This window comes from Sebastes fasciatus, chromosome 8 (genome assembly GCF_043250625.1).
Source record: "Sebastes fasciatus isolate fSebFas1 chromosome 8, fSebFas1.pri, whole genome shotgun sequence".
Lineage (NCBI taxonomy): Eukaryota > Metazoa > Chordata > Actinopteri > Perciformes > Sebastidae > Sebastes > Sebastes fasciatus.
The window spans coordinates 2870987-2894407 of record NC_133802.1 but is presented as its reverse complement, the minus strand read 5'-3'; the positions used below and the strand labels follow the sequence as shown (position 1 = coordinate 2894407).

The 23421-nt window shown below is 41.8% G+C and overlaps 1 protein-coding gene across 5 annotated transcripts in view; it reads right to left on the bottom strand.

Moving 5' to 3' along the window:
* The window catches only part of LOC141771942 (SLIT-ROBO Rho GTPase-activating protein 3-like), a 50459-nt gene that overhangs the window by 9054 nt on the left and 17984 nt on the right, over window positions 1-23421 (bottom strand). For 4 of the 5 annotated variants that reach the window (XR_012594801.1, XR_012594800.1, XR_012594802.1 and 1 more), the window contains exons 3-23: window positions 22586-22757; window positions 21813-21975; window positions 19699-19761; window positions 19409-19582; window positions 18988-19116; window positions 18411-18632; window positions 17382-17483; window positions 16005-16190; window positions 15735-15819; window positions 12950-12977; window positions 12580-12676; window positions 11233-11293; window positions 10961-11038; window positions 8989-9117; window positions 8204-8309; window positions 7863-8090; window positions 6510-6565; window positions 5774-5945; window positions 4483-4572; window positions 4084-4191; window positions 2201-2306 (exon numbers count right to left, since the gene is read on the bottom strand). Coding sequence is in view for 2 of the 5 variants with exons in the window: in XM_074642489.1 (XP_074498590.1) it covers window positions 2201-2306; window positions 4084-4191; window positions 4483-4572; window positions 5774-5945; window positions 6510-6565; window positions 7863-8090; window positions 8204-8309; window positions 8989-9117; window positions 10961-11038; window positions 11233-11293; window positions 12580-12676; window positions 12950-12977; window positions 15735-15819; window positions 16005-16190; window positions 17382-17483; window positions 18411-18632; window positions 18988-19116; window positions 19409-19582; window positions 19699-19761; window positions 21813-21975; window positions 22586-22757 (2555 nt within the window). In the remaining 3 variants the exon portion in view is untranslated. Of the gene's footprint in view, window positions 1-2200; window positions 2307-4083; window positions 4192-4482; window positions 4573-5773; window positions 5946-6509; window positions 6566-7862; window positions 8091-8203; window positions 8310-8988; window positions 9118-10960; window positions 11039-11232; window positions 11294-12064; window positions 12093-12579; window positions 12677-12949; window positions 12978-15734; window positions 15820-16004; window positions 16191-17381; window positions 17484-18410; window positions 18633-18987; window positions 19117-19408; window positions 19583-19698; window positions 19762-21812; window positions 21976-22585; window positions 22758-23421 lie in introns of all 5 variants that reach the window. The other variant, XM_074642490.1, reaches the window with a different exon arrangement.

Sequence of the window (23421 nt, the reverse complement as noted above, 5' to 3'; positions counted from 1 at the left end):
TGATGCCTTTAAAGCTATGGAGCCCCAGCAAATAATAAACAGCAGATGTGATGGGCCGTATGCAGTGAAGACTCCTCTTGGATGGGTCATCAACGGTCCACTCAGAGGCACCACTACAGCCAACCTAGAAATGGTGAGTCACTCAGTCAATCGCATCTCAGTATCCAATGTGGAAAACCTGTTGACTCAGCTGTACAATGCAGACTTCCCAGAAAGAGGATACGATGATAAGACTGAGATGTCACAGGAGGACCGTCAGTTCCTTGACTCAGTGAAAGGATCAACACAGCTAGTTGATGGTCACTACTGCATCGGACTACCACTGAAAGACGAAGACTTAAAAATGCCTGACAACAGATCTCTAGCTGAGCAGCGCCTTACAAGCCTCAAAAGGAAGCTTCACAGGAATCCTGACTTCCATAAGGAGTACAATGTGTTTATGAAAGATCTGCTGAAAAAAGGATATGCCACAAGAATACCTGAAGAGCAGCTAGACAGCAATGGTGGTAGAGGATGGTTTATTCCCCACCACGGAGTATACCATTCCAAAAAGAAGAAATTAAGAGTTGTTTTCGACTGTACGGCATCGTATCGAGGAGTATCACTGAACAATCAACTCCTCCAAGAACCCAAACCATTTACTACTGATGAGGACACAGCCAAACATCCCCCCAGGTGTCTTTTCAAAGGACGACATATATGTTCGTCGCCGCTGGAGACAAATTCAGTATATGGCGGACCTATTCTGGCGCAGATGGACTCAGGAGTATCTGCCTCTCCTGCAGGAAAGACAAAAATGGAGCACAACAAGAAGGAATTTCAATCTTGGAGACGTTGTTCTCATCGTAGACTCCTCCGCTCCACGAAACTCTTGGCTACTGGGAAAAATTGTCAAGATAATGCCCGACTCGAAAGGAACATTCCGCAGTGTCTGTGTTCAGACGAAGACAAGCACATTGGAGAGACCCATAACTAAGATATGCCTCTTGGAGGAGGCATTGTGAAGATCAAAAGAGACGGAATAAGTTAAATACATTTATCTGTTAGGTTAAAGCAAATATGTATCTTTAAAACCTGAAAAAAGGATTTGTAGTTTGTTGTATAAGTATTAGTATTAGTATTGTATAAGTGGAAAATGTCTCTAAGCATTTATGTTTGATAATTGATATGCTAACAGCCTAGTCAATTAGGGGCAGGTTATGTTAGAGCCATTTGTTCAGTAGAAATATCTGTGGTTAATTTACATTTTGTTTTATTTGCTTGAGATAAATAACTCTGTAGTTTCACTGCAGTGTGCTCAATAAGGACCAATTGTGACTGCAGCCAGTCCTGTATTCTGATTGGGCGAAAGCTAAATTGTGCTGCATGTGCTCGTTAAACGATTCAGTTGAAGCCATGGAGCCTGGAGAGCACACTAGTCTTTGACCGTGCTTAATATACCGTGCTTAATATACCGTGCTTAATATTACTGTTCTTACCTTTTTACTGCTTACGTTTTTGATATTTTGTTACCATTTTTGTATTTGAAGACTAAAGAAAGATTTTCAGTAAACGGTTGAAATGAAGAACATGGACTACGGAGTTTTATTGAAACACGCGTCAACTACATGCTTGGACTCTATAGCTTAAGTGGGCATCTAAAGAAATAGACGGAGCCACACTTACAGCTATATTTAGCTAAATAAAATAGTTTTGCGAGATCTTGCATCCTTCGATTTTTTACCCCTCCATGCCCCTTCCGAGGCTCTATAGTATTCAGCAGAGTTATCTAGTAAATTATTAAATCAGCTTCTTTGAACGGAGCCTATGTGTGTTACTAGGGGCGGATGTGGCTCAGAGGGTAGAGCAGGTCGTCCACCAATCGGTGGTTCGATCCCCGGCTCCTCCAGTCACATGTCGAAGTATCCAAGATACTGAAACCCAAATTGCTCCCGAAGGCTGAGCCGTCGGGGTGTGAATGTGTGTATGCTGACATGTAGTGTAAAGCGCTATGAGTGGTCAGAAGACTAGAAAAGTGCTATATAAATGCAAGTCCATTTACTATTTACTAGCTACCCTAACCCTAACCCATCAAAAACAGAATTTGATTGAGTCTACTGAATTCTGAGGAAGTAGGCCAACAGAATTTACAGTGACTCAGGAGTTGAGGGTCTCACAGGTGTCTTAAATCAGCCTCCAGAGTCCAGGATGAACTACCAACCTTGTCGACTGGTTGTCTGTCAGCAGCTGGACCAAATGGAGGTCTGTCTGGGGGTCTGAAACCGGCCTGTCTCACAGTGTCCAAAGTGTGTCTTCGCTCCTGAGACCTAGGGCACAAAAGGTAACTCAGGTGAGACAAAACATAACCGGCTATAGATATAACTGTAATATATACAGTAGATAGATGCTGATTCCTGAATGCCAAATCTGATTTGAACCTTGTTTCTTGTTTTGGCAAAAAATTGGAATTGATTTTTTTTGGTCAGTTGGGGGCAGCAGAAACGACACACTGACATATTATTGACTCACAAAGTTGGTAGCATGAACTCACCAGCAAGCCATTGTCTGTTCATGCCTCCAGCAGATAGAGAGCAACATTAGCATTTATTTGGAGTCGTGTTTCTGTCCATCCAATGAATGTAATATTCTCTCCTTTAGCTCCGTTTTGGACTCCACCAACTCCTGAGATAAATATCTGTCTCTTTACCTGCTAAACGCTCCACCATGTTCACCAGCTGGTCTCTAGCTGTGCCGTTCTGCTGTTTGGTGCTGAGCAGGCAGTGATCCGTGGGTTTATTAGGGCTTTTTCACTGACAATGAGAGCTGTGAGAGTGAACCACAGCCGTAAAGTTGTGGGTCGTAAAAACCAACCCAATGAGCTGAAAGATACTAAACAGCTACGCAGAGCTGAGCAGAATTGCAGTCGTTAAAGGGTCTGTTTGTAACTTCCTACACGTATAAATCAATCCGGGACAGTGTCCCATGCGCGCTCGCGTGTGGCTACACTGTTCAGACTCAGACTCCAACACAAACTACACAGAAGCACCAAAACCTCAAAGTTCTATCTAGTGAAGCCCGTCTGTTAAACAGTGTTGGCCGCGGTCGGAGGACGCGGGGGAGACCGTAGCTTTGGTCTCCAGGACTGGAGTCTCTGCTGTACTCTGCTCCTCTGCCTGCTTGCCTTCACTCACACACCGCGCTCATTCTCACTTGTTCTTTCGCTCCGCTCTCTATTAACGTGCATGTGCACAAACTACATACTGCAGAAAAATGTGTAGCTCTGAGAATATCTAGTGAACATTTGTGCAGAAATAACTGCTGCAGCTCCTCCAGCCCAACAGAGGTTTCCCGTGTCTTGTGAAGTGACGGGGCTCCGCAGAGAGAAACGTTATCATCTCCGACCAAAACTCCGGTGACTCCCCTGTTCCCTCCGGCCGCGGTCGGGAGGCTGAGGCAGGAAAAGCCAACACTAGGATCAGCACTGATTCACGGAGAGACCTTCGTCTGGTCAGCTAACATTACTGCCAAGCAGCTGAAATATAGAGTGATATTGTGCTTTTAGCTGACGTGTGTCGCCTCACTGTTTTGAGCGATGCTCGTTCATGTCTATGTAGAGCGAGCACAAGCACGAGCAACAGGACGCTGACATTAGTTTACTTAACGGCCACAGGTGTCGCTGTTAACAAGCAATTTCTGATTCTTACAAACAGTCCCTTTAATAATAACTGTTCATTAATTCATTAATGATAATTGTCTGTGGGTTTGCCGATACGAGCGACCCCTTTCAATATACGTAGTCATATGATCTATTGTAAAAATACTGATTGTAGCAGCTGTAAAGTATGTTAATGGTAATGTTGTGTCATTTCTCTGTTATTTACCTTTATGCTGAATGTTTCTACATGAATAATATGGATCCCCTACATCTCTCTGTCTCTCTCTCTCTCTCTCTCTCTATATATATATATATATCTATATATATATAAATATATATATATATAGATATATATATATCTATATATATTGAGTGATGAGTCAAGCACAGAGTATTTTCCTACGTTATACAGCACATGCATTGTCTGGTGAGGTGAGTATCAGTCTTACACTGGCAGGTGTCGTGCGGCTGGAGAGGTTGGCGGCTTTCGATTGGGGCTCCCCTCATTTCCTCTCTGTCTCCCAGGCAACGAAGCGCTGTCGCTGTTCACCCGCATCCTGTTGAGACGTACACAGAAAAACGTTGTAACTTTGCGTCACGTGCCAGTTTGTCCGTGTGTGTAACCCTGTGCAATAATGTGAAAGTGAGTATTTCTGTCTGTGTGTGTATTTTGCTGTCTACATCTATTATGTTTGTTGATGTGAATGCATTCATATATTGCAGAGTGTAAGTACGAATGTGTGTGTGTGTGTGTGTTTGTGTGTGTGTGCATGCATGTCTGTGTGTGTGTGTGTGTGTGTGTGTGTGTGTGTATGAGTGTGTGTTTGTGTGTGTGTGTGTGTGTATACCGAGTTGTGTTCTCAGTCTGTGGATCTTCTGCTGTCAGGTTTCCAGTGCTGCCGCCTCCTCCTCCGTCCTCTCGTTTCCCTCGCTCTGATCTGCGGGAGGAGAAGAAGAGAGAGTATATTAACAATATATTTCACTACTGACAGTACAACCAGTACAAGTTGAAATATGAGATTAAGGTTGAGTGACAAAATAATTGTAGGAGGGAGCAGAAGCATGAGTGATATTAAATATGAACAGATTTTTTTATATGGAACTTTTTAAAGATAAGGTAGAAATCTATTGTGAGTGGACAAAATAAACTCCTGACAATATAACACAATGTATATAATATATTATATTATATATATTATAATATAAAACAACAGCTCTATAAAACTAGGGATGTCACCAGAAATCTAGTAGTCGAAACCAATACCAGTGAATTTCCACGATTCTCGATACCCAATTCGATACCACAGTAAAAAAAATAAAATAATAAATCCCATGTTATTCAACATGTTTTATCAAAAACATTTTAACATTACAAAAAATAATTTAAGTAATAAATAAAAAGAATTGACCCATTTTTTTTCTCATTTTGGCGTATCGGCGGCATGTTATCAATCGATAGTCAGATGACGGACGCTACATACTGACCGTGAACGCATCTGGTCCGTCAGCTCAGAGTAGCAGGAGCAGGAGGCAGAGGATTTATTGTCGTAGCGAAAAGCAAACGCACCTATTTGGCAATATTTGGGTGGGTTAGGGTTAGGTGGAGGGTGGGTTAGGGTTAGGTGGAGGGTTAGGGTTAGGTGGAGGGTCGGTTAGGTTGAGGGTGGGTTAGTTGGAGAGTTAGGGTTAGTTGGAGGGTGGGTTAGTTGGAGGGTGGGTTAGTTGGAGAGTTAGGGTTAGGTGGAGGGTGGGTTAGGGTTAGGTGGAGGGTTAGGGTTAGGTGGAGGGTCGGTTAGGTTGAGGGTGGGTTAGTTGGAGAGTTAGGGTTAGGTGGAGGGTGGGTTAGGGTTAGGTGGAGGGTGGGTTATGGTTAGGTGGAGGGTTAGGGTTAGGTGGAGGGTCGGTTAGGTGGAGGGTTAGGGTTAGGGTTAGGTGGAGGGTTAGGGTTAGGTGGAGGGTGGGTTAGGGTTAGGTGGAGGGTTAGGGTTAGGTGGAGGGACCGGACTGGAACTGGGATAGAGATCCACTTCTGTCATAAAGGAAGGCCATCTTGGCAGTGGCTCTAGATATGGCTGCAGCGGTTGCCTGAATTCTGGTTCTGGTTCTGGTTCTGGGTTCGGAAGTGGAAATGTCACTCACCCTTCCAGCACGCTGATGTACTTGTGGGGGATGAGACCTTTAACCCCTCCCACTTCGCCTCTCCACCAATCACAGGAGGCCTTGCTGTGAAGAATGAGAATCTCTCCCTGCTTGAAGGTCAGCTCGGCTGGAGATCTCGCCGCGTAGTCAAACATAGCCACCGCCTCCCACTCTGGACACACATGCACGGTCACAATCAACTCAGGCACATTTATGTTTTATTAATCTTATCTAATTCATGTACGCTTATGAATCATAATCTAACATCTTTATTGAAAATGTCAATGTGGTTTTGTGGTCCACTCATGTGAAGTATAGTAAGGGATGCATAAACCTGTCTGGTGTGTTAGGGTTGTCACTATATCAGATTTTCACTGCACAGTTATAGTGGCCAATAACTACAGAAAATAATGCGATCAGTCAAATTAATCTTTAACTTTATTTATTGTGTTTTGTCTCCTTTTTGCAAACGAGATGCACTTATATACACTATATATACTTATATATATTAAATACGAGTGTAGGGAGGTGGAGAGAGAATCCGTAAAATGATTTAGTAGGCATTGGATTATTTACACAATATTATCATGTCTATTATTAACGGGATATCAATATTTCATTTTTAAATAACACCGTTATCGTCCAAACCGGTATATTGCGACACCTAGTGTGTGTGTGTGTGTGTGTGTGTGTGTGTGTGTGTGTGTGTGTGTGTGTGTGTACTGTATGTCCTCACCGTCCTCACTGGGCAAATGTTCAGTCTCTCCATCACCCTCCTCTGTGATTGGTTCACTGCAGAAAAAGGAAAATCGGTGGTCATGCACAGTTCCTCTTGTGTTTGACACACAGACCAACCGTCATACCGCAGGCTTTCTTGATACAACTCCTCACTTCTCTTATGCAATTTCACATAGTACTTCATACTGATGTGAGATTTCTCAAATGACCCTAAAACCTCCAAATCACTGATAATGCTGTCAAATGTCAAAAAGTACATTATATAAATGTTCATGAAGAAAACAGACAGTTTTAGTGAGCTGATTTTGGTGTGTTAGAGGTTTCCATGGACGCTGTCGATAGGCTGGGGGCTTGTGTTCAATTTCAGTGAGCAAATCAGCTTAATAGTATTAATCAGTTTTTACACAAAGAATTAGGAGCTGCACAGAAATGCCTTTGGCGTGAACGTCTCTTTCAAAAGGATGAGCCATGAAAAAAGGGGCTAAAGGAGGACAGAGTGTTAAACTGTAACTTGACCAACTCTTTTGACCATTTAGAACAAGAAGACAGAAATAAGTGGAGATGACATTATGATTAAACATGAATAACGGAAGCCAGTTTAATCCTATATTCAAGTTAGTTAAGTTCAATCATTCAACCACATTTAACCAAAATCATCAAGGCCTTTTTCGTACCGAATCACGAAACTGAGAAAATGTTGTAAAAGTGATCAAATAAGTCAAAAATATAACAAAAAAAATCTATAATTATTATTATTATTATAATTATTATTATTATTATTAATAATAATAATAATACCAACAATACTAACAATAATAATAATAATACTAACAACAACAATAATAATAATACTATCAATAATAATAACAATAATAATACTAACAACAATAATAATAATAATAACAATAATAAAAATAATACTGATAGTTAAATAAAGGAATAAAAAGCTTTATACTTTTCCGTTAACCTCCAATCACTTGATTAAAAAGCAAAAGGCATTTATTTTTCTTGCCAGTATCAGTTGCTAAAATACAATAGAATGTTAAAAATAGCATTAGCTATCTAACATTGTTAACTTTGTTGTTAGCTTGCCAACTAAAATGCTTAGTAGCTGTTGTAATTGATTTTATCAACTGGTTAGTAGTAAGGAAAAAATAAAGCGTTTGCTTCTGCATTGTAATTATTTAACAATACATTTTAATTATTGATGTATTGAATTATATTTTTGAATTGTCTGATAATTTTACTACATTTTGTCAGTTTCGGGGCTCCAATTATATATTGATGTTCACAGCATTTCGTCACAACTGAAACTACATTTATTGTATACCAATGACTGCTCATCTCTCACCAGTACTCCTGCTCCAGAGTCATGTGCTTCTCGTAGACGGGGCCCGGCAGTTCTGATTGGCCGGGGTAGATGATGTCATGTTGGAGGATCATGGTTTTGACAAGATCATTGACCTGTGGCTGCCTAGCAACAGCATCATCAGAATCCAACACCCTCAGCAGGCTCGGACCGAAGCAAACGGCCAGGTTGTAGGGCTGCATCATATTCTCATCGCTGTACTGAGACACACTGGAGAAAACACGTGGCATGAGTGTTTTTATAAGTTTATTAGGTGTTATGGCCATATAGCAGATATTACAAGTGATAGAATATCCCACATATGGGTTACGTTTGTAGCTTACTGATTGAGGAAAGCGAAAAGGTAGCGTATCACGATGAGGAGAGGCCGGGGGAAGGTGGAGATAACCGCTTTAATCTGGGCGGCTTTCTCTGTCACCCCCTCGATTTCTGATCATGACAGAAAGAAAAGGAGCAAGATGACAAGATGAGCAAAATTCAACTATTTTAACAACATTCATTTGTTGCAGTTACAGTTTCTCCATGCCTGCAGCAGTTAGTGTCTGATGCATACTGTAAATCACTCTAAAATTCTGACTTAAAGAAATGTTGTAAGTACTTAGAGGTGTGGTGGCTAGGTTGATTTAGTATGCCGCTGACGGGAAATCCAAGCATTTATGGGGAGTAAACAACCTGCAGGCAGGTTCACCACCTTGATTAGCTGTGCAAATTGTGACTCAGAGTTTCTGTTTTGGAAAACAGAATTGGGCCTGCGGAATAACTAGGAGAGTGAGAGAGAAGAAGCAGCACCACCTTGCACCAACAGTACAACTGTATTTGTAGGGGAGAATTCCCTAAACAAGTTACTTTGTGTGTGGAGCATCAGTAAAGTAACAACCGCTATATAAGGCTACTACTGAAGCTGCAAAAAACTCAATCAAAATGAGCAGGATTATTTATATGCAAAAAAGGTTCTACTGGGCACGAGTGGGCAAATCTGCTAAATCGAGGTAGAATGAGCCTCTAGAAACCAAAGGAAACATAAAGTACCCAAAAGCAGACACAAATACCAGCACCATGTGGAAACAGAATCACACACAGACATAGAGATGCTATAAGGGGGACTCACGGCCACACTCCAGCAGCTGAGCGTAGCTGTCGTAAGGGAAGAGAGGAGGCTCCAGACCTCTGAAGTACAGCTTCAACACACCGGCCACAGAGTCCAGGTCACACTCGCTGTCTGACAGAGGATCCTCTCCTACATGGAGTGAAACACACAGGAGTGAATGCATCGAGGTAGCAACACAAGCTTATGGACACTTTTTCGTACAGAAACAAGACGTACAGTTGGTTGCAGAAAAAAGCATTAAGATGTAAAGATGTGTTCCTGAAAATCTCTAATTATTATAAGTGATATGTTAGTTGATAACAGGAATTAGACAAATATAATTTGCATTTTAAACATATGCATCATAACCATGATCATCCAAATTGGGACAAAGGAGGCAGGCCTAATTAAAACTACACATTATTTCTTACTTTTCTTTAAATTGTCTATAATCAATATCTTATATTAATAATGGATTAAATGATCATGTGTGATGTGAAAGCTCTACGGAGCTTTTAGCAGCTTTCAGCTCATTGTTTTAATTCACTCTCACCACTCTCATAACGTTGTTTTTGGCTGCAGTATGTAAGTATGTATGTTTATATGTACTTTATGTATGTATGTATATAATTTATGTATGTATGCTTGTATGTATGTACATATGTATATATGTATGTATGTATGTATTTATATATGTATGTACTGCATGTATGTATGCGCTGTATGTATGTTTGTATGTATGCGCTGTATGTATGTATGTATGAATGTATATATATATATGTATGTATGTACTATATGTATGTATGTTTGTATGTATATATGTAATTATGTATGTATATATGTATGTACTATATGTATATATGTATGTATGTACTATATGTATGTTTGTTTGTTTGTATGTATGTATGTATGTACTATATGTATGTATGTATATATGTATGTATGTTTGTATGTATGTATGTTTGTATGTGTATATGTGTAATTATGTATGTATGTATCAACTATATGTACAATATGTATATATGCATGTATGTATGTATGTTGTATGTATGTATTTGTGTTTGTATGTATGTACTATATGTACAATATGTATATATGCATGTATGTATGTATGTTTGTATGTATGTATGTATTTGTGTTTGTATGTATGTACTATATGTACAATATGTATATATGCATGTATGTATGTATTTGTGTAATTATGTATGTATGTACTATATGTATGTATGTATGTATATATGTATGTATGTTTGTATTTATGTATGTTTGTATGTATGTATGTATGTATATGTGTAATTATGTATGTATGTATGTACTATATGTATGTATATATGTATGTATGTATGTATCAACTATATGTACAATATGTATATATGCATGTATGTATGTTGTATGTATGTATGTATTTGTGTTTGTATGTATGTACTATATGTAAAATATGTATATATGCATGTATGTATGTATGTATGTTTGTATGTATGTATGTATGTATGTATGTATTTGTGTTTGTATGTATGTACTATATGTACAATATGTATATATGCATGTATGTATGTATGTATTTGTGTTTGTATGTATGTACTATATGTACAATATGTATATATGCATGTATGTATGTATGTATGTATGTATGTATGTTTGTATGTATGTATGTATTTGTGTTTGTATGTATGTACTATATGTACAATATGTATATATGCATGTATGTATGTATGTATGTATGTTTGTATGTATGTATGTATGTATGTATGTATGTATTTGTGTTTGTATGTATGTACTATATGTACAATATGTATATATGCATGTATGTATGTATGTATTTGTGTTTGTATGTATGTACTATATGTACAATATGTATATATGCATGTATGTATGTATGTATGTACTGTATGTATGTACTGTATGTATGTATGTATGTATGTATGTATGTATGTATGTTTGTATGTATGTATTTATGTATGTATGTAATCAAACATTTCAGTAGCTCATTTACCTCTCTCAAATGCATCTCGGATGTGGTTAACCTCCCTCTGTGACCCGGGAACTCTGAATATCCCTTCATGGTGGAGGCCTGATACACGCAAACACACACACACACACACACACACACACACACACACACACATTATGTGACATGCTCATAGATGCCTGATGTTCCATACAGGATCGTGCACAGATACACAAACTAGTACTTCCACCTTCTCATTGTCAGTGTCCAAAGCTCTCTCAGCATGGCTCATTGCTATACAATAAAACGAGACTCACCATGAAGGTTTATGAAACGGATGCAGCTCTCAACCACCACAGGAATCTGCTGCCCAGAGCTCTGGAGAAGAAAGATGAGTAGAGAAGGAGAGATGAGAGTGCAAAGAAAGACGAGGACATGGTCGACGTGAGAAATTACAACCGTAACAGGAAGAAAGGAAGATGCAATGGAAGGCAAACAAACAGAGGAAGAGAGTTACAAGAGCTAAAGCTGAGTGAGTCATGTCACTTAATGTCACTACCAGGGCCATAACCAGGATTTTACTGACGTCATGAGTCAAAAACACCAAAATGGGTTTCTAAAATACTTAAATTATTTGGGGTTTCACATTTTATTTATTGAGCGATGTACTCAATTCCATTAATTGCAAGTTTTGTTGAAATTAAGGACTTCTTTGAAGGAAATTCTTCTGGAAATCAACTGCTTATAAACTCAATTTACTACCTAAAATAAGACCTTTGTCTCTATTTTCATTGTAATTAGTGCCCCATTTTAGGAAACTTTCATGTTGAATATTAAGTAATTAAAACAAATTCCAATATACTGAAATAGTTTCACTTTCTTGTCAAGAGTCAGATGAAAAGATCAATACCAGTCTTCAGATCGAGAGCGGTAGGCTGTCTTCTAATCCGACTCAAATCAAGAAAGCAAAGAATCCTATTTCCCAAAATCACAAACTATTTGTTAACTGTAGAATGTAACCCCCTCCCCAGGGTTGCTAAGCCCAACATCCCCAGAGAGAAATGCAGGGTCATGACCTCAGTGGTAGCTACAGCCCTGTCACAGCGGCCTGCATGCAGTATAGAAGCAGTCACAGATGACTTTGGTTACCTGTGTCCGAGACATTCTCCTTCTTCGTCTACACCAAGCCAAGCACAGCAGAGAGGACACAGAGAAAAAAAGCACAGATTAGGAAAAAGGCAGAGCAAGAAATACGGGGAATAAAGATTTCGAAGCAGTGGGAAGAGGCGCACAATAAAGCACACACACTCTCAAAAGAGGAGCCGAGAGAGGAGGCAACAAAGAGGCCAATGCATTTTAATCCCTTTCACAAGAGAGGAAGAGATAAAAGGAGGGGGGAATGGATTGAAAGGAGAGAAAGCCAGCAATAAACTATAAGCATCACCGTACACATGAGAGCACACTGGGGGGATGGACTGTTAGTGTGTGCATGCGCTGCGAGAAGCCCCCGCCAATTCTTCTGCTTCGGTGTGACAGGATTTTCTAAATCATTCCCCTTTGGAGGGTTGAACAGCAGCGCAGCGCAGCAGGCAAATAGAAACGAGGTAAAGAGAAGGGAGTATTTACAGGGATCTTCTTCACGTGTGTGTGTTTGTGTGTGTTACCTGTATGTAGGAGAGTATGTCTGTGGTGAAGAGTTTGTGGCAGAATTGGGAAACAGGTCTGGACTTCCGAACACGCACTGACCGAGCACATTGCATTCTGGGAAATATAATAATAAAATGCATGACGCCATTTTAAAAGTGGGTAGTGATACTCAAGATCCAATAATATTTGCTAATTGATATTATCAGTTACACTACACTCCATATTTCCCCCTTTAAAAAATCAGCTTTTTATAGAAAATAGGCCATTTTTGGTTGAAATTTGGTTAATCTCTGTCCTCTTGTCCTTGTCCTCTCTGCTCTCTCCATGTCTCCATGTCTCTGTCAGTCACACTCTCTTTATTCTTAGCTGTGTAAATACGCTGTTTACCTGGAAGGGTCACTGTCGACGGCCTCAGCTGGAAGACAGAGAGAGAAAACAAGTGAAAGTGAATAAGGTTTGGTTTAGGGTTCCTGGTGCAAACAACGTGCAGGATTATTAAAGGGGAACTCCATGATTTTAAACATCAAAGTCTGTCTACAGGTGTTAGGGAGTACCACTGCAGATGTGAAAAAAAAGTCGTATGAAGCCTTTTGTGGCTCCAGAGGGAGCCATGGGAAGTCTGACCACTTGAGTCAGCGCCTGTTGGGTGTAAAGACTACATGTTTGAAAGTGAAAGAAATTTGGGGAATGGTTACATTTGAAGCTGCTAGCATAAAAAAAATGAAATCTCTGATTAAACTGTTGGCTGCCAAGTTGCATTGTGGGTAATGTAGGCACCAGGTTTTGACAAGGAAAAAGAGTGAGTGGAATAATAAAAGAGACTGGGCCCTATTTAAACAATCTGTAGCGCATGGCCTAAAGTGCATGGCACAAATATATTTAGGGCGTGTCCTACTTCACTTTTGCTGGTTAAACAGCGCGTAATCTGGGCGCAAAGTAATGGCGGGTTCACATAGGCCGAGGAAGCGCTGCGATTTTTAGGAGAAGCGCTGCCAGCGTGCTTCCGGTGCCCATGTAAATCAATTGGGCTGTTCACACAGGACGCTGTCCAGCCGTCCTTGTGTAACAGCCGGTCTCCTGGTATCTCCTCCGTGCTCTTGAGACCGTGCTGGGAGATGCAGCAAACCTTCTTGCGACCGCACGTATGGATGTGCCATCCTGGAGGAGCTGGACTACCTGTGCAACCTGATTGGGCTGCAGGTACCGCCTCATGCTGCAAGTAGTGACAAGGACACTATCAGAACATGGACCTAGAGAAGAATCAGTCAGGAAGGATGAGGAGAGAGCAGCTCCCTGTGGCCACCACATGCAGAACCATTCCCTGTCTGGGGGTTGTCTTGCTGTTGCCTCTCCATCGCACCTGTTGTCACTTTCATTTGCACCAAAGCAGGTGAAAGTGATTCACAATCACTTGAGCTTCCTAAATGGACAGATTGATATCCCTGAAGTTTAACTGATGACGGTGTTATACTGTGATGATTAAGTGTTCCCTTAATTTTTTTGAGCAGTGTATATATATAAACTGGAAAAAGAAAGTTCTGAAACTTGTGTTTGGCCGTTTATTTCTTGTCACAATGCTAATTGGCATTGTATTTTACATCGTTGGAAAGCCTGTTTATTTACCTTCACAATGATGTCCAACTTGTAAGGATCATTCATTTGTGGGATGAGCAGCACAGATGATTATGTGGGGAGCGCCCAAGAAAAATTTGCCAAAATGCTCTGCCAATGGTAAACAGTGTATTCTCATAAGGCTACCAGGAAGCCTGCAATGACTGCCCTTCACCGTCAGGCCCGTTTGTGCTGGTGTCAACAACACAGACAATGGAACCTGAACATGTGGGAGAATGTCATGTTCAGTGATGAGTCCAGGTTCTGTCTGCCAAAGTTGGATGGCAGGGTCAAAATATGGAGACAACGCGGAGAACGCTATGCTGATTGTTGCACCGATGGAGTAACAGCTTTTGGTGGGGGCAGTGTCGTGGTGTGGGGCGGCATCTCCCTCACTGGCAAAACAAGGCTTGTCATCATTGAAGGCCATCTCAATGCAGTGAGATATCAGGATGAGATTCTGCAGCCAGTGGCGATCCCATATCTCCACAATCTGGGACCTAACTTCATCCTCCAAGATGACAACGCTCGCCCCCACAGAGCCAGGGTTATCACAGACTACCTCCACGATGTGGGAGTAGAGAGAATGGAACGGCCTGCCAAGAGTCCAGACCTCAACCCAATTCAACACTTGTAGGATCAGCTTGGGCGTGCTGTACGTGTTCGAGTGACCAACACAACCACGCTGGTTGACCTGCAATGAATCCTGGTTGAGGAATGGAGCGCCATCCCACAGCAACGTGTGACCAGGTTGGTGACCAGCATGAGGTGGAGGTGCCAGGCTGTTGTGGCTGCGTATGGATCTTCCACCGCTACTGAGGCTCCTGACGGTGTATTAAATGAATAAAGTGTAAAATAGCCAATATGTCTTGTTTGTTCCTTGTTACTGATAGAGAGTTCAATCATCCAATCCACCAAACAACTCAAAACAAGAGTCAATACCAACAGGAGAATACACTGTTTACCATTGGCAGAGCATTTTGGCAAATTTTTCTTGGGCGCTACCCACATAATCAGCTGTGCTGCTCATCCCACAAATGCATGATCCTTACAAGTTGGACATCATTGTGAAGGTAAATAAACAGGCTTTCCAATGATGTAAAATACAATGACCATTAGCATTGTAACAACAGAGAAATAATCCACCAAACACAAGTTTCCGAACTTTCTTTTCCCAGTATATATACTGTATACATATGTATATATGTATACAGTATATATATTTATTTCTAGTCTTCCGACCACTCAAAGAGCTTTACACTACATGTCAGCATTCACCCATTCACACACACATTCATACACTGATGGCAGAGGCTGCCATACAAGGTGCCAACCTGTCCATTAGGATCTGATCTAAATACTCATTCACACATCGATGGATCAGCCTTCAGGAGCAGTTTTGGGTTCAGTATCTTGCTCAAGGACACTTGGACATGACTGGAGGAGCCGGCCCATGGAGTACTCTGGCATAATTTGTAAAGACTGATCATTCCAACGGAAACAACGGCAACATGAGAAGAAATTGCCCGACCCGACATCTATCACTGTAGGATAAGAGTACCTTTCTGTATGGCATCTTGTAGAAGGTCATGTTTGGCTTGAAGTTTGAAGGTCATCGAACTGCTGATGAGGAAGTCCTTCACTTTCTGAAACAAAAAATAAAAAAAAACACATTACAGTTTTTCCTCAACTGCTTAAACTTAAACTTCCAGCAGGGTGGCCTCCTAGCTAACCTATGCTAACCTAGGGAGGATGAGACATATATAGATATATATCTTTGAAGATATGCTGACAGCAATATGTCCACCTCTAGCCAACTGTAATAACTCACTGTAAAGTAGTAGATCTCTGTCTCCTGTTGATTGGCTCGACGCTTGGCGAGGGCAAGTTTTGGGGCGGTGCTTCCTCCAGGGGGCTCATTTGATAGGCTGGTGGGCACGTCGGGGGAGGGGTTACAGTCGCTCTCACACATGTTGTCCAGCAGCGCTGTCAGCGTGGCTTTAAGTGTTTTACTGACCTGAGAAAGACAAACACACGTTTCATTCATTTACAAGATATTATATCAAAGCAGGTTTTCATTCACGGCTCATAGTGTCAAGTTACACATTGTCAAAGTGAGTGAGTGAGTGAGGGACTGAGTGAGTGTGTGAGTGAGGGACTGAGTGAGTGAGTGAGTGAGTGAGTGAGGGACTGAGTGAGTGAGTGAGTGAGTGAGTGAGTGAGTGAGTGAGTGAGTGAGTGAGGGACTGAGTGAGTGAGTATGTGAGTGAGGGACTGAGTGAGTGAGTGAGTGAGTGAGAGAGTAAGAGAGTGAGTGAGTGTGTGACTGACTGAGTGACTGAGAGAGTAAGAGAGTGAGTGAGTGTGTGACTGAGTGACTGAGTGAGTGAGTGAGTGAGTGTGTGAGTGAGGGACTGAGTGAGTGAGTGAGTGAGTGAGTGAGTGAGTGAGTGAGTGAGTGAGTGAGTGAGTGAGTGAGTGAGGGACTGAGTGAGTGAGTATGTGAGTGAGGGACTGAGTGAGTGAGTATGTGAGTGAGTGAGTGAGTGAGTGAGTGAGTGTGTGAGTGAGTGCCTGAGTGAGTGAGTGAGTGAGTGAGTGAGTGGGTGAGTGAGTGAGTGAGTGAGTGAGTGAGTGAGTGAGTGAGTGAGTGAGTGAGTGAGGGACTGAGTGAGTGAGTATGTGAGTGAGGGACTGAGTGAGTGAGTATGTGAGTGAGTGAGTGAGTGAGTGAGTGAGTGTGTGAGTGAGTGCCTGAGTGAGTGAGTGAGTGAGTGAGTGAGTGGGTGAGTGAGTGAGAGAGTAAGAGAGTGAGTGGAGTGTGTGACTGAGTGACTGAGTGAGTAAGAGTGAGTGAGTGTGTGAGTGAGGGACTGAGTGAGTGACTGAGTGACTGAGAGTAAGAGAGTGAGTGAGTGAGTGAGTGAGTGAGTGAGTGAGTGAGTGAGTGAGTGTGTGACTGAGTGACTGAGTGAGTAGGACAGTGAGTGAGTAAGAGAGTGAGTGAGTGTGTGAGTGAGGGACTGAGTGAGTGACTGAGTGACTGAGTGAGTAAGAGAGTGAGTGAGTGTGTGAGTGAGGGACTGAGTGAGTGAGTGAGTGACTGACTGAGTGAGTAAGAGAGTGAGTGTGTGTGAGTGAGGGACTGAGTGAGTGAGTGAAGAATTAAATTAATTAAAGAAACAGGCAGTGAGAATAATTTGCTGACCTCCTCTGTTTCCAAGGTAACGGCAGCGAGTCGAGACTGAAGCTGCTGGAACCTGGTCTCCAGCTCGTATCTCACCTGGCTCTCCGCACTCACCTCACACACCTGAAATAAACCAAATATGATATAACACTCAGAGAAATTCTCAAGTTGAAACCAGTGAGTAATTGTTTAGAGAGAGACAGGAGGGGCAGAAGGTGGGATTCTTCAAAAAATCTGTGATTATTTCATTTCAGGTTGACTTTAAAAACACAAATGAGTTAACCCTCTGAGACCCGCGGGCCCGGGGGGACCCCGACTGACTTTACTGTCTTTCAGAGGCTAGAAGGTTCAGTTTTAGAGCTACAGTGAAGCTGCAGATATCATATGAAACTAGAAAACCATCAAGGAATTCATTAGTACCAACCATGTCATGCTAACATGTTGGGAAGGAGAAACTCATTAAACACATTAAGTTGATGGAGTTTGGAGAAACAGACAGGACTACCAACGTGTGAGCAAAGCATTGTGCTGCTGTGGATGGGGGGCAGCAGCTAAACACATACAAAAATCAATATCAGTTCAAGTGGACGCTATATTTAGAATATATTCACAGCTTAACCTCACCGTCAGACAGCCCTTTCTGATGGGGAACTGAAGCCGTTATATCCATCTATGCTCTCTTCAAAGCCGCTTCACCTCTCAGAACACGGAAGAGTTGCTGGTCTACCGCTGCCTCGATGGGTTAGTTTGTTTGTGTTATTTTGTGACTTTCATGTTTTAAATGTTAGTTCAGATTCTCTGAGGTAAAATGATTGTTTTTGTTAAAGGAGTTTAGTGGCTGACTATGCAGCAATTTGTGAGCACTATAATAAACAAGTCAAATAAGCAGCAGGGTGTCATGGGAGACTGTCACAGTGTCAAATGTAAATTTAATAGGATTAGCAGTTGCATTTTGATACTAAAACTAAACTAAAAACAGAGGTGCACTTCAGCCAATGTTTCCCCACCGATCCAGCCTGTGATTGCTGTACAGTAATTCTTATTCTTCACCTGGTCTCCCTCATGTGGATGGTAGCTGAATCTGAATGGAAGGCAGAAAGCGGCATCATGTTGCTGTAGCAACGCATCTCTGTCTCCACCGTGGTCCAGGGACGTAACAGCAGCCTCCAGCTGCTTAAGACCTGACTCTTCTGTCTTCTGGATGCGCCACCTACTGGCCATGTAGCACTTCATCACCCTCTCCACAGACAGATGGAAACCCAGGTCGCAGCACTGCCGGGGGGGGGGGATTGATGGAAGGGGAGCAGAGAGGAAGGAGAAAAGGGAGAAGGAAATGGCAACAGAGGGGACGACAGAGAGAAAGACGGGAAATGATATAGTGGGAAGGCAATGATGGAGCAGGGGAGGTCAAAAGGATAGGGTTGGAGGGAGGAAGAATAAAAAACATGAGGTGATTGTGGTGTGGGAGAAAAGATAGCGAGTTATTTAGATATCAAAATCTCCTCATATCTCAACTTTTCTTCAGATGACAACAAAGAGTGGCACAAAAAGGTAACTCAAAACCACTGAATGGTCCCAGTCTCAGAAGCACACACACAGACAATCACACAAATTGCATGTTTCTTACGTCGATGAGAGTGCTGATGTCCTGCAGGTAGTACTTGTTCATGGCTGCATTGGCTGCTGCTAGATTCAGCAGGTAGTCATTACGAGCCTTGGTACACTTCAGCTGGTTCTCCTGCACTCTGCCATGCCTCTGTGCACACACACACACACACACACACACACACACACACACACAAATCAAGTAAGAGAAGATCAGAACACACACCCACGTGTTGATAAAAAGACAACACTAGTGATATCACGTGACCATGACCATGGCCCCATCTCACTCATAAAATACACATATAATGCAGTTATTTGAAGTGTATACACTTAAGCACACTCAGACAAAACAACAGGAACAGGAAACGGTTTGTTCTGTGGAAAAAAACAGCGCAAGACTTCCTGTGAGTCTCTCACACACACCGCCGACACACACTCACTTTCTCCATTAATCTCTCCATCTTCTTGACGGAGCTCCGCCTCTGCCCTCCCGATTGGCCGGGGCCGAGCTCAGCCGACTTGCCGGTGTGTCTCTCCTCCAACCGCTCAGCTTCCTTGAGTTTCCCCTCAGCTATCAGACAGTCTGTGTGGTACTGGTTATACGTCTTCAGAGCCTTCATTACACACATGTCACATAAATGGAAACTCCACATCAGCATTGTCAGAGTCTGTGCATTATTAACATTATTTTGCATTATTACATACAAAGACAACGATATAAAATGCTCACCGTCTGCATTTCAGTGGTGACCTTCAGCAACTCATCCTGCATCTGGATGCCAACTTCTTTGCTCTGCAATTTACAAAAGCAGATTGATTTGACACTTGCCAGACGCCTATATTAGAAATTCCTTTAAAGCACAGTTGCTAAAAGTGCGGCCCGCGGGCCAATGGCGGCCGTAACATGAAATGCATGCATTATATTTAATCATCCGCGGCCCATTTCAACACTTTCAATAGCCAATAATGGAGCGGATAGTGGAAAAATCATGCAAATAGTGATACAAGCACCAAATTTGGCAAGATGATTCCAGAGGGGACACTTAGCAAATATAAACGGTTGGCTGATAATGGTTTCTCTCATAGATAGTTTTAATAATTTTGATCTGCAATATGGTGGCCAGGGAATCAAGCATCAAGACCAAGCTGTTTCATTTTCCCGCCGAAAAAGAGTCATTGCGACACAAAGAGACAAAGCCATCAGCTGCAATAGGAAGTCCCTGGATGCTGTGACCCCATGCTCTCATGAGGAAGCAGACACTAAACAGACATAAAATAGCCGCCATATTGCAGTTAAAATTGTTAAAACTATCAAAATTAGATCCAGCATGCTAGAAAACATATAATTTGACACCAAGATCACTCAAATCGATCAAGTAGATGAATTTCTATGAGAGAAACCATTATCGGCAGTTCAATTTGGTGGCCATCTTGGATTTTCAAGTGGCCAATCGTTTATATTTGCTTAGTGACGCCTTGCCAATCATCATGCCAAATTTGGTGTTTGTATCACTATTGGCACGATTTGACTGAAAAATTGATGTTATCCAATCCACTAAACATGTAATACACTACTCGGCCACTGCATCAAACCACCCAACGGAAACGGTCTCGTCGTGGGCTTTAGAAAATTCCTGAACTTAAGTGAAATCACCTCTGCTTGATTTAAAAACACAAGACTTGAATATGACAGTAAATGATTCATTAAAGAAAAATCCTTTACTTAAACCCTTATTTTAATGGTTTTAGCCGTTGTTTTTATTAGTAATCATATTTTGTTTTGCAGAGAAACACAGTAATTCACAGCTGTACTACTACACATGTCTACAAAGTTTAACATTGACGTCCTATTTTTGGCTGGACTGCAGACGCGGAAGCAAATTTTCGCCCCGCTTTCCTCCATTTCCTCCATCAACCATGGAAGAAATAACCACTGTTGCTGCTTTGTACATGTTGTAGAAGTCACGGATATGTCAGAAAACCAAACGCCGTCGTGTCTGGGTTCATAACATCATCCGGGGGCAAGCTGTATTCACATACAGCGCCATTGAACTGACTGTATCTAGCAAGCCACACGTCGTCACTGCGTTATGAACCCAAAATAATAATAATAATAATAATAATACAATAAACAGATCAGAAGTGTGCCGAAATAACTACATAATGATACTGATTAGTAAAAAGTCTGAATTCATGTTTTGTCCGGTCTGTCCACAAGACGACAAGCAAACAACTTTTAAAATGCTTGTTTTCTGAATGGAGTTCGGATCGATCAGCGCCAGGCTATGCTAACATTGTAGCTAATCCATTAACACTCCATCTAGGAATAAATACCGCAGCAACAACATCAGTGATCACAGCGGGAATATCTAAACGCTGATAAACTTTCGCTATATCATGCTAATACCTTTTCACCTTGTATAAAATGTGTAATATAATGACTAGTTAATGGTACCATTTACTGTTACTGAATGTTTGCTTCATTATAAGTTGTCTTTCAATCAAACATAAGTGGGAAAAAACTGTTCACAAAACATTATAGACATGACCATTGACTATTTGTGTAACAATTTAGCCACAAATTCACATACTGACCATATGTGGTCCAGCAATATACTCGGTTTTGACCGGGTCTTGTTCAACTACATTCACCTTGTTTCCACTCTCAGGCTCAGATAGTATGCTGTTTAAAACTGCATCCAGCGGTTTTACCACATCTCCACATCTCAGCATTGAATATGATCGGTAAAATGTTTCTAGCTGAGAGGAGCAATAGAAGGATGACCTCCAAGGAGGTCTCGCATGTCTAGTGTGTCTGTGTCCTAACACCAAAGATCCACTGACCCGTTTGTGCAGACGGTGTGTGTCTTCCGTACTGTGTGCCAACCGCTGTGTGAGTGTGTTGCAGCAGGTGTCACCCAGAGCTGCATGTTCCCGGCTCTCCAGACGAGTCTGAGTCAGCAAAACGGACCAGACCTGACACACTGACTGACCCCACTGCTCCTTCCTGGAGAAAAAAAACAGACATCCTCACTGAATTACAGCCTCATGAAACACTTAAAGGTCCCATATTGTAAAAAGGGAGATTTTCAGGTCTTTTATATTATGAAACAGGTTTAAATGCTATATAAATACTGTTAAACTATCAAAACGTTCAATATACAGAGAAATACACACAGCCGTATTCAGAAATTGTGCGTTTCAAACAAGCCGTTAGGATTTCTGTCCATTTGTGATGTCACAAATATACAATATTTAGACCATTACACGGTTTTAAACATAAACATTCTAAATGTGTCCCAGTTTATTTCCTGCTGCAGTGTATGTAAATAACATCAGTTGACGGGAAGTACACATGGACAAGCTGTTGCCTAGCAACGCAATTCCGTTGCAATTCCGTTGAAATGCACTAAAACAGAGCGTTTCAGACAGAGGCTAAATACAGGTATATCCAGGCAGACAGTATGAGGAAAATAAAGTTTTTTTTTAACATTACAGCATGTAAACATGTTCTAATGGAAACACAAAATACAAGTATGAACCTGAAAATGAGCACAATATGAGACCTTTAAGAAAAGACACACGTGCACTCACTCACATACTGTATACACACTTACTTCTTAGTCTTGTGGGTGTATCGCTCAGTGAGTTTGTCGAGGGCACGCGCATATTCAGCCTCAATGTCGCCTCTGCGCCGGAGAAACTCAGAGAGGTCAGAGAGCTGCTGCTGTTTCACCTCCACCTGAGAGTCTAAAATCTTTATCTGGTCCGTGAGCTGGGCCCGCAGGTCTGACACACACACACACACACACACACACACACACACACAAAGACAGACAGAGAGTGAGACAGAAGCACAGTCATTTCACCCCAGCCAACATTTGTATGTGGGACCCATGTGGGTAGTAAATGGGCTGAAAAAGCTCTATATGGGATTGTCTGCGGATTCCATAATGGCCCAATGTCAATTGCGCACATGGATTCCATGCAGGTTTACAATGGGTGTTATATGGGCCCCAACTGGGCAACATATTCAAGACCCATCTTAGTCCCAGCTTTGCGTTCTATGTGGGTACTACATGGGGACTACATGGGCTGAAATATGGGTTGTAAGTGGGTTTGTCAACAGTTTCCATGTTGGCCCCATGCCAATTACCCTTGTGGGTTTCATGCAGGAGTACACTGGGTGTTATATGAGCCCAATCTGGGCAACATAAACCAAAACCCATCTCTAATTTCCCATTAGTGACCCACCTAGGACCCACATGGGAGCCCATGTGGGACCTATTTAGTTGACTCAACTGGGCAACATTTGTGTTGCCCATTCTGAGCCCAAACACTAATTTCCCATTAGTGACCCACCTAGAACCCACATTAGTTGACCCAAGTGGGCCCCAGATAAGATGCCCATTTTGGGCCCATACCCACATGGTACCCGGGTACCCCCAGCATA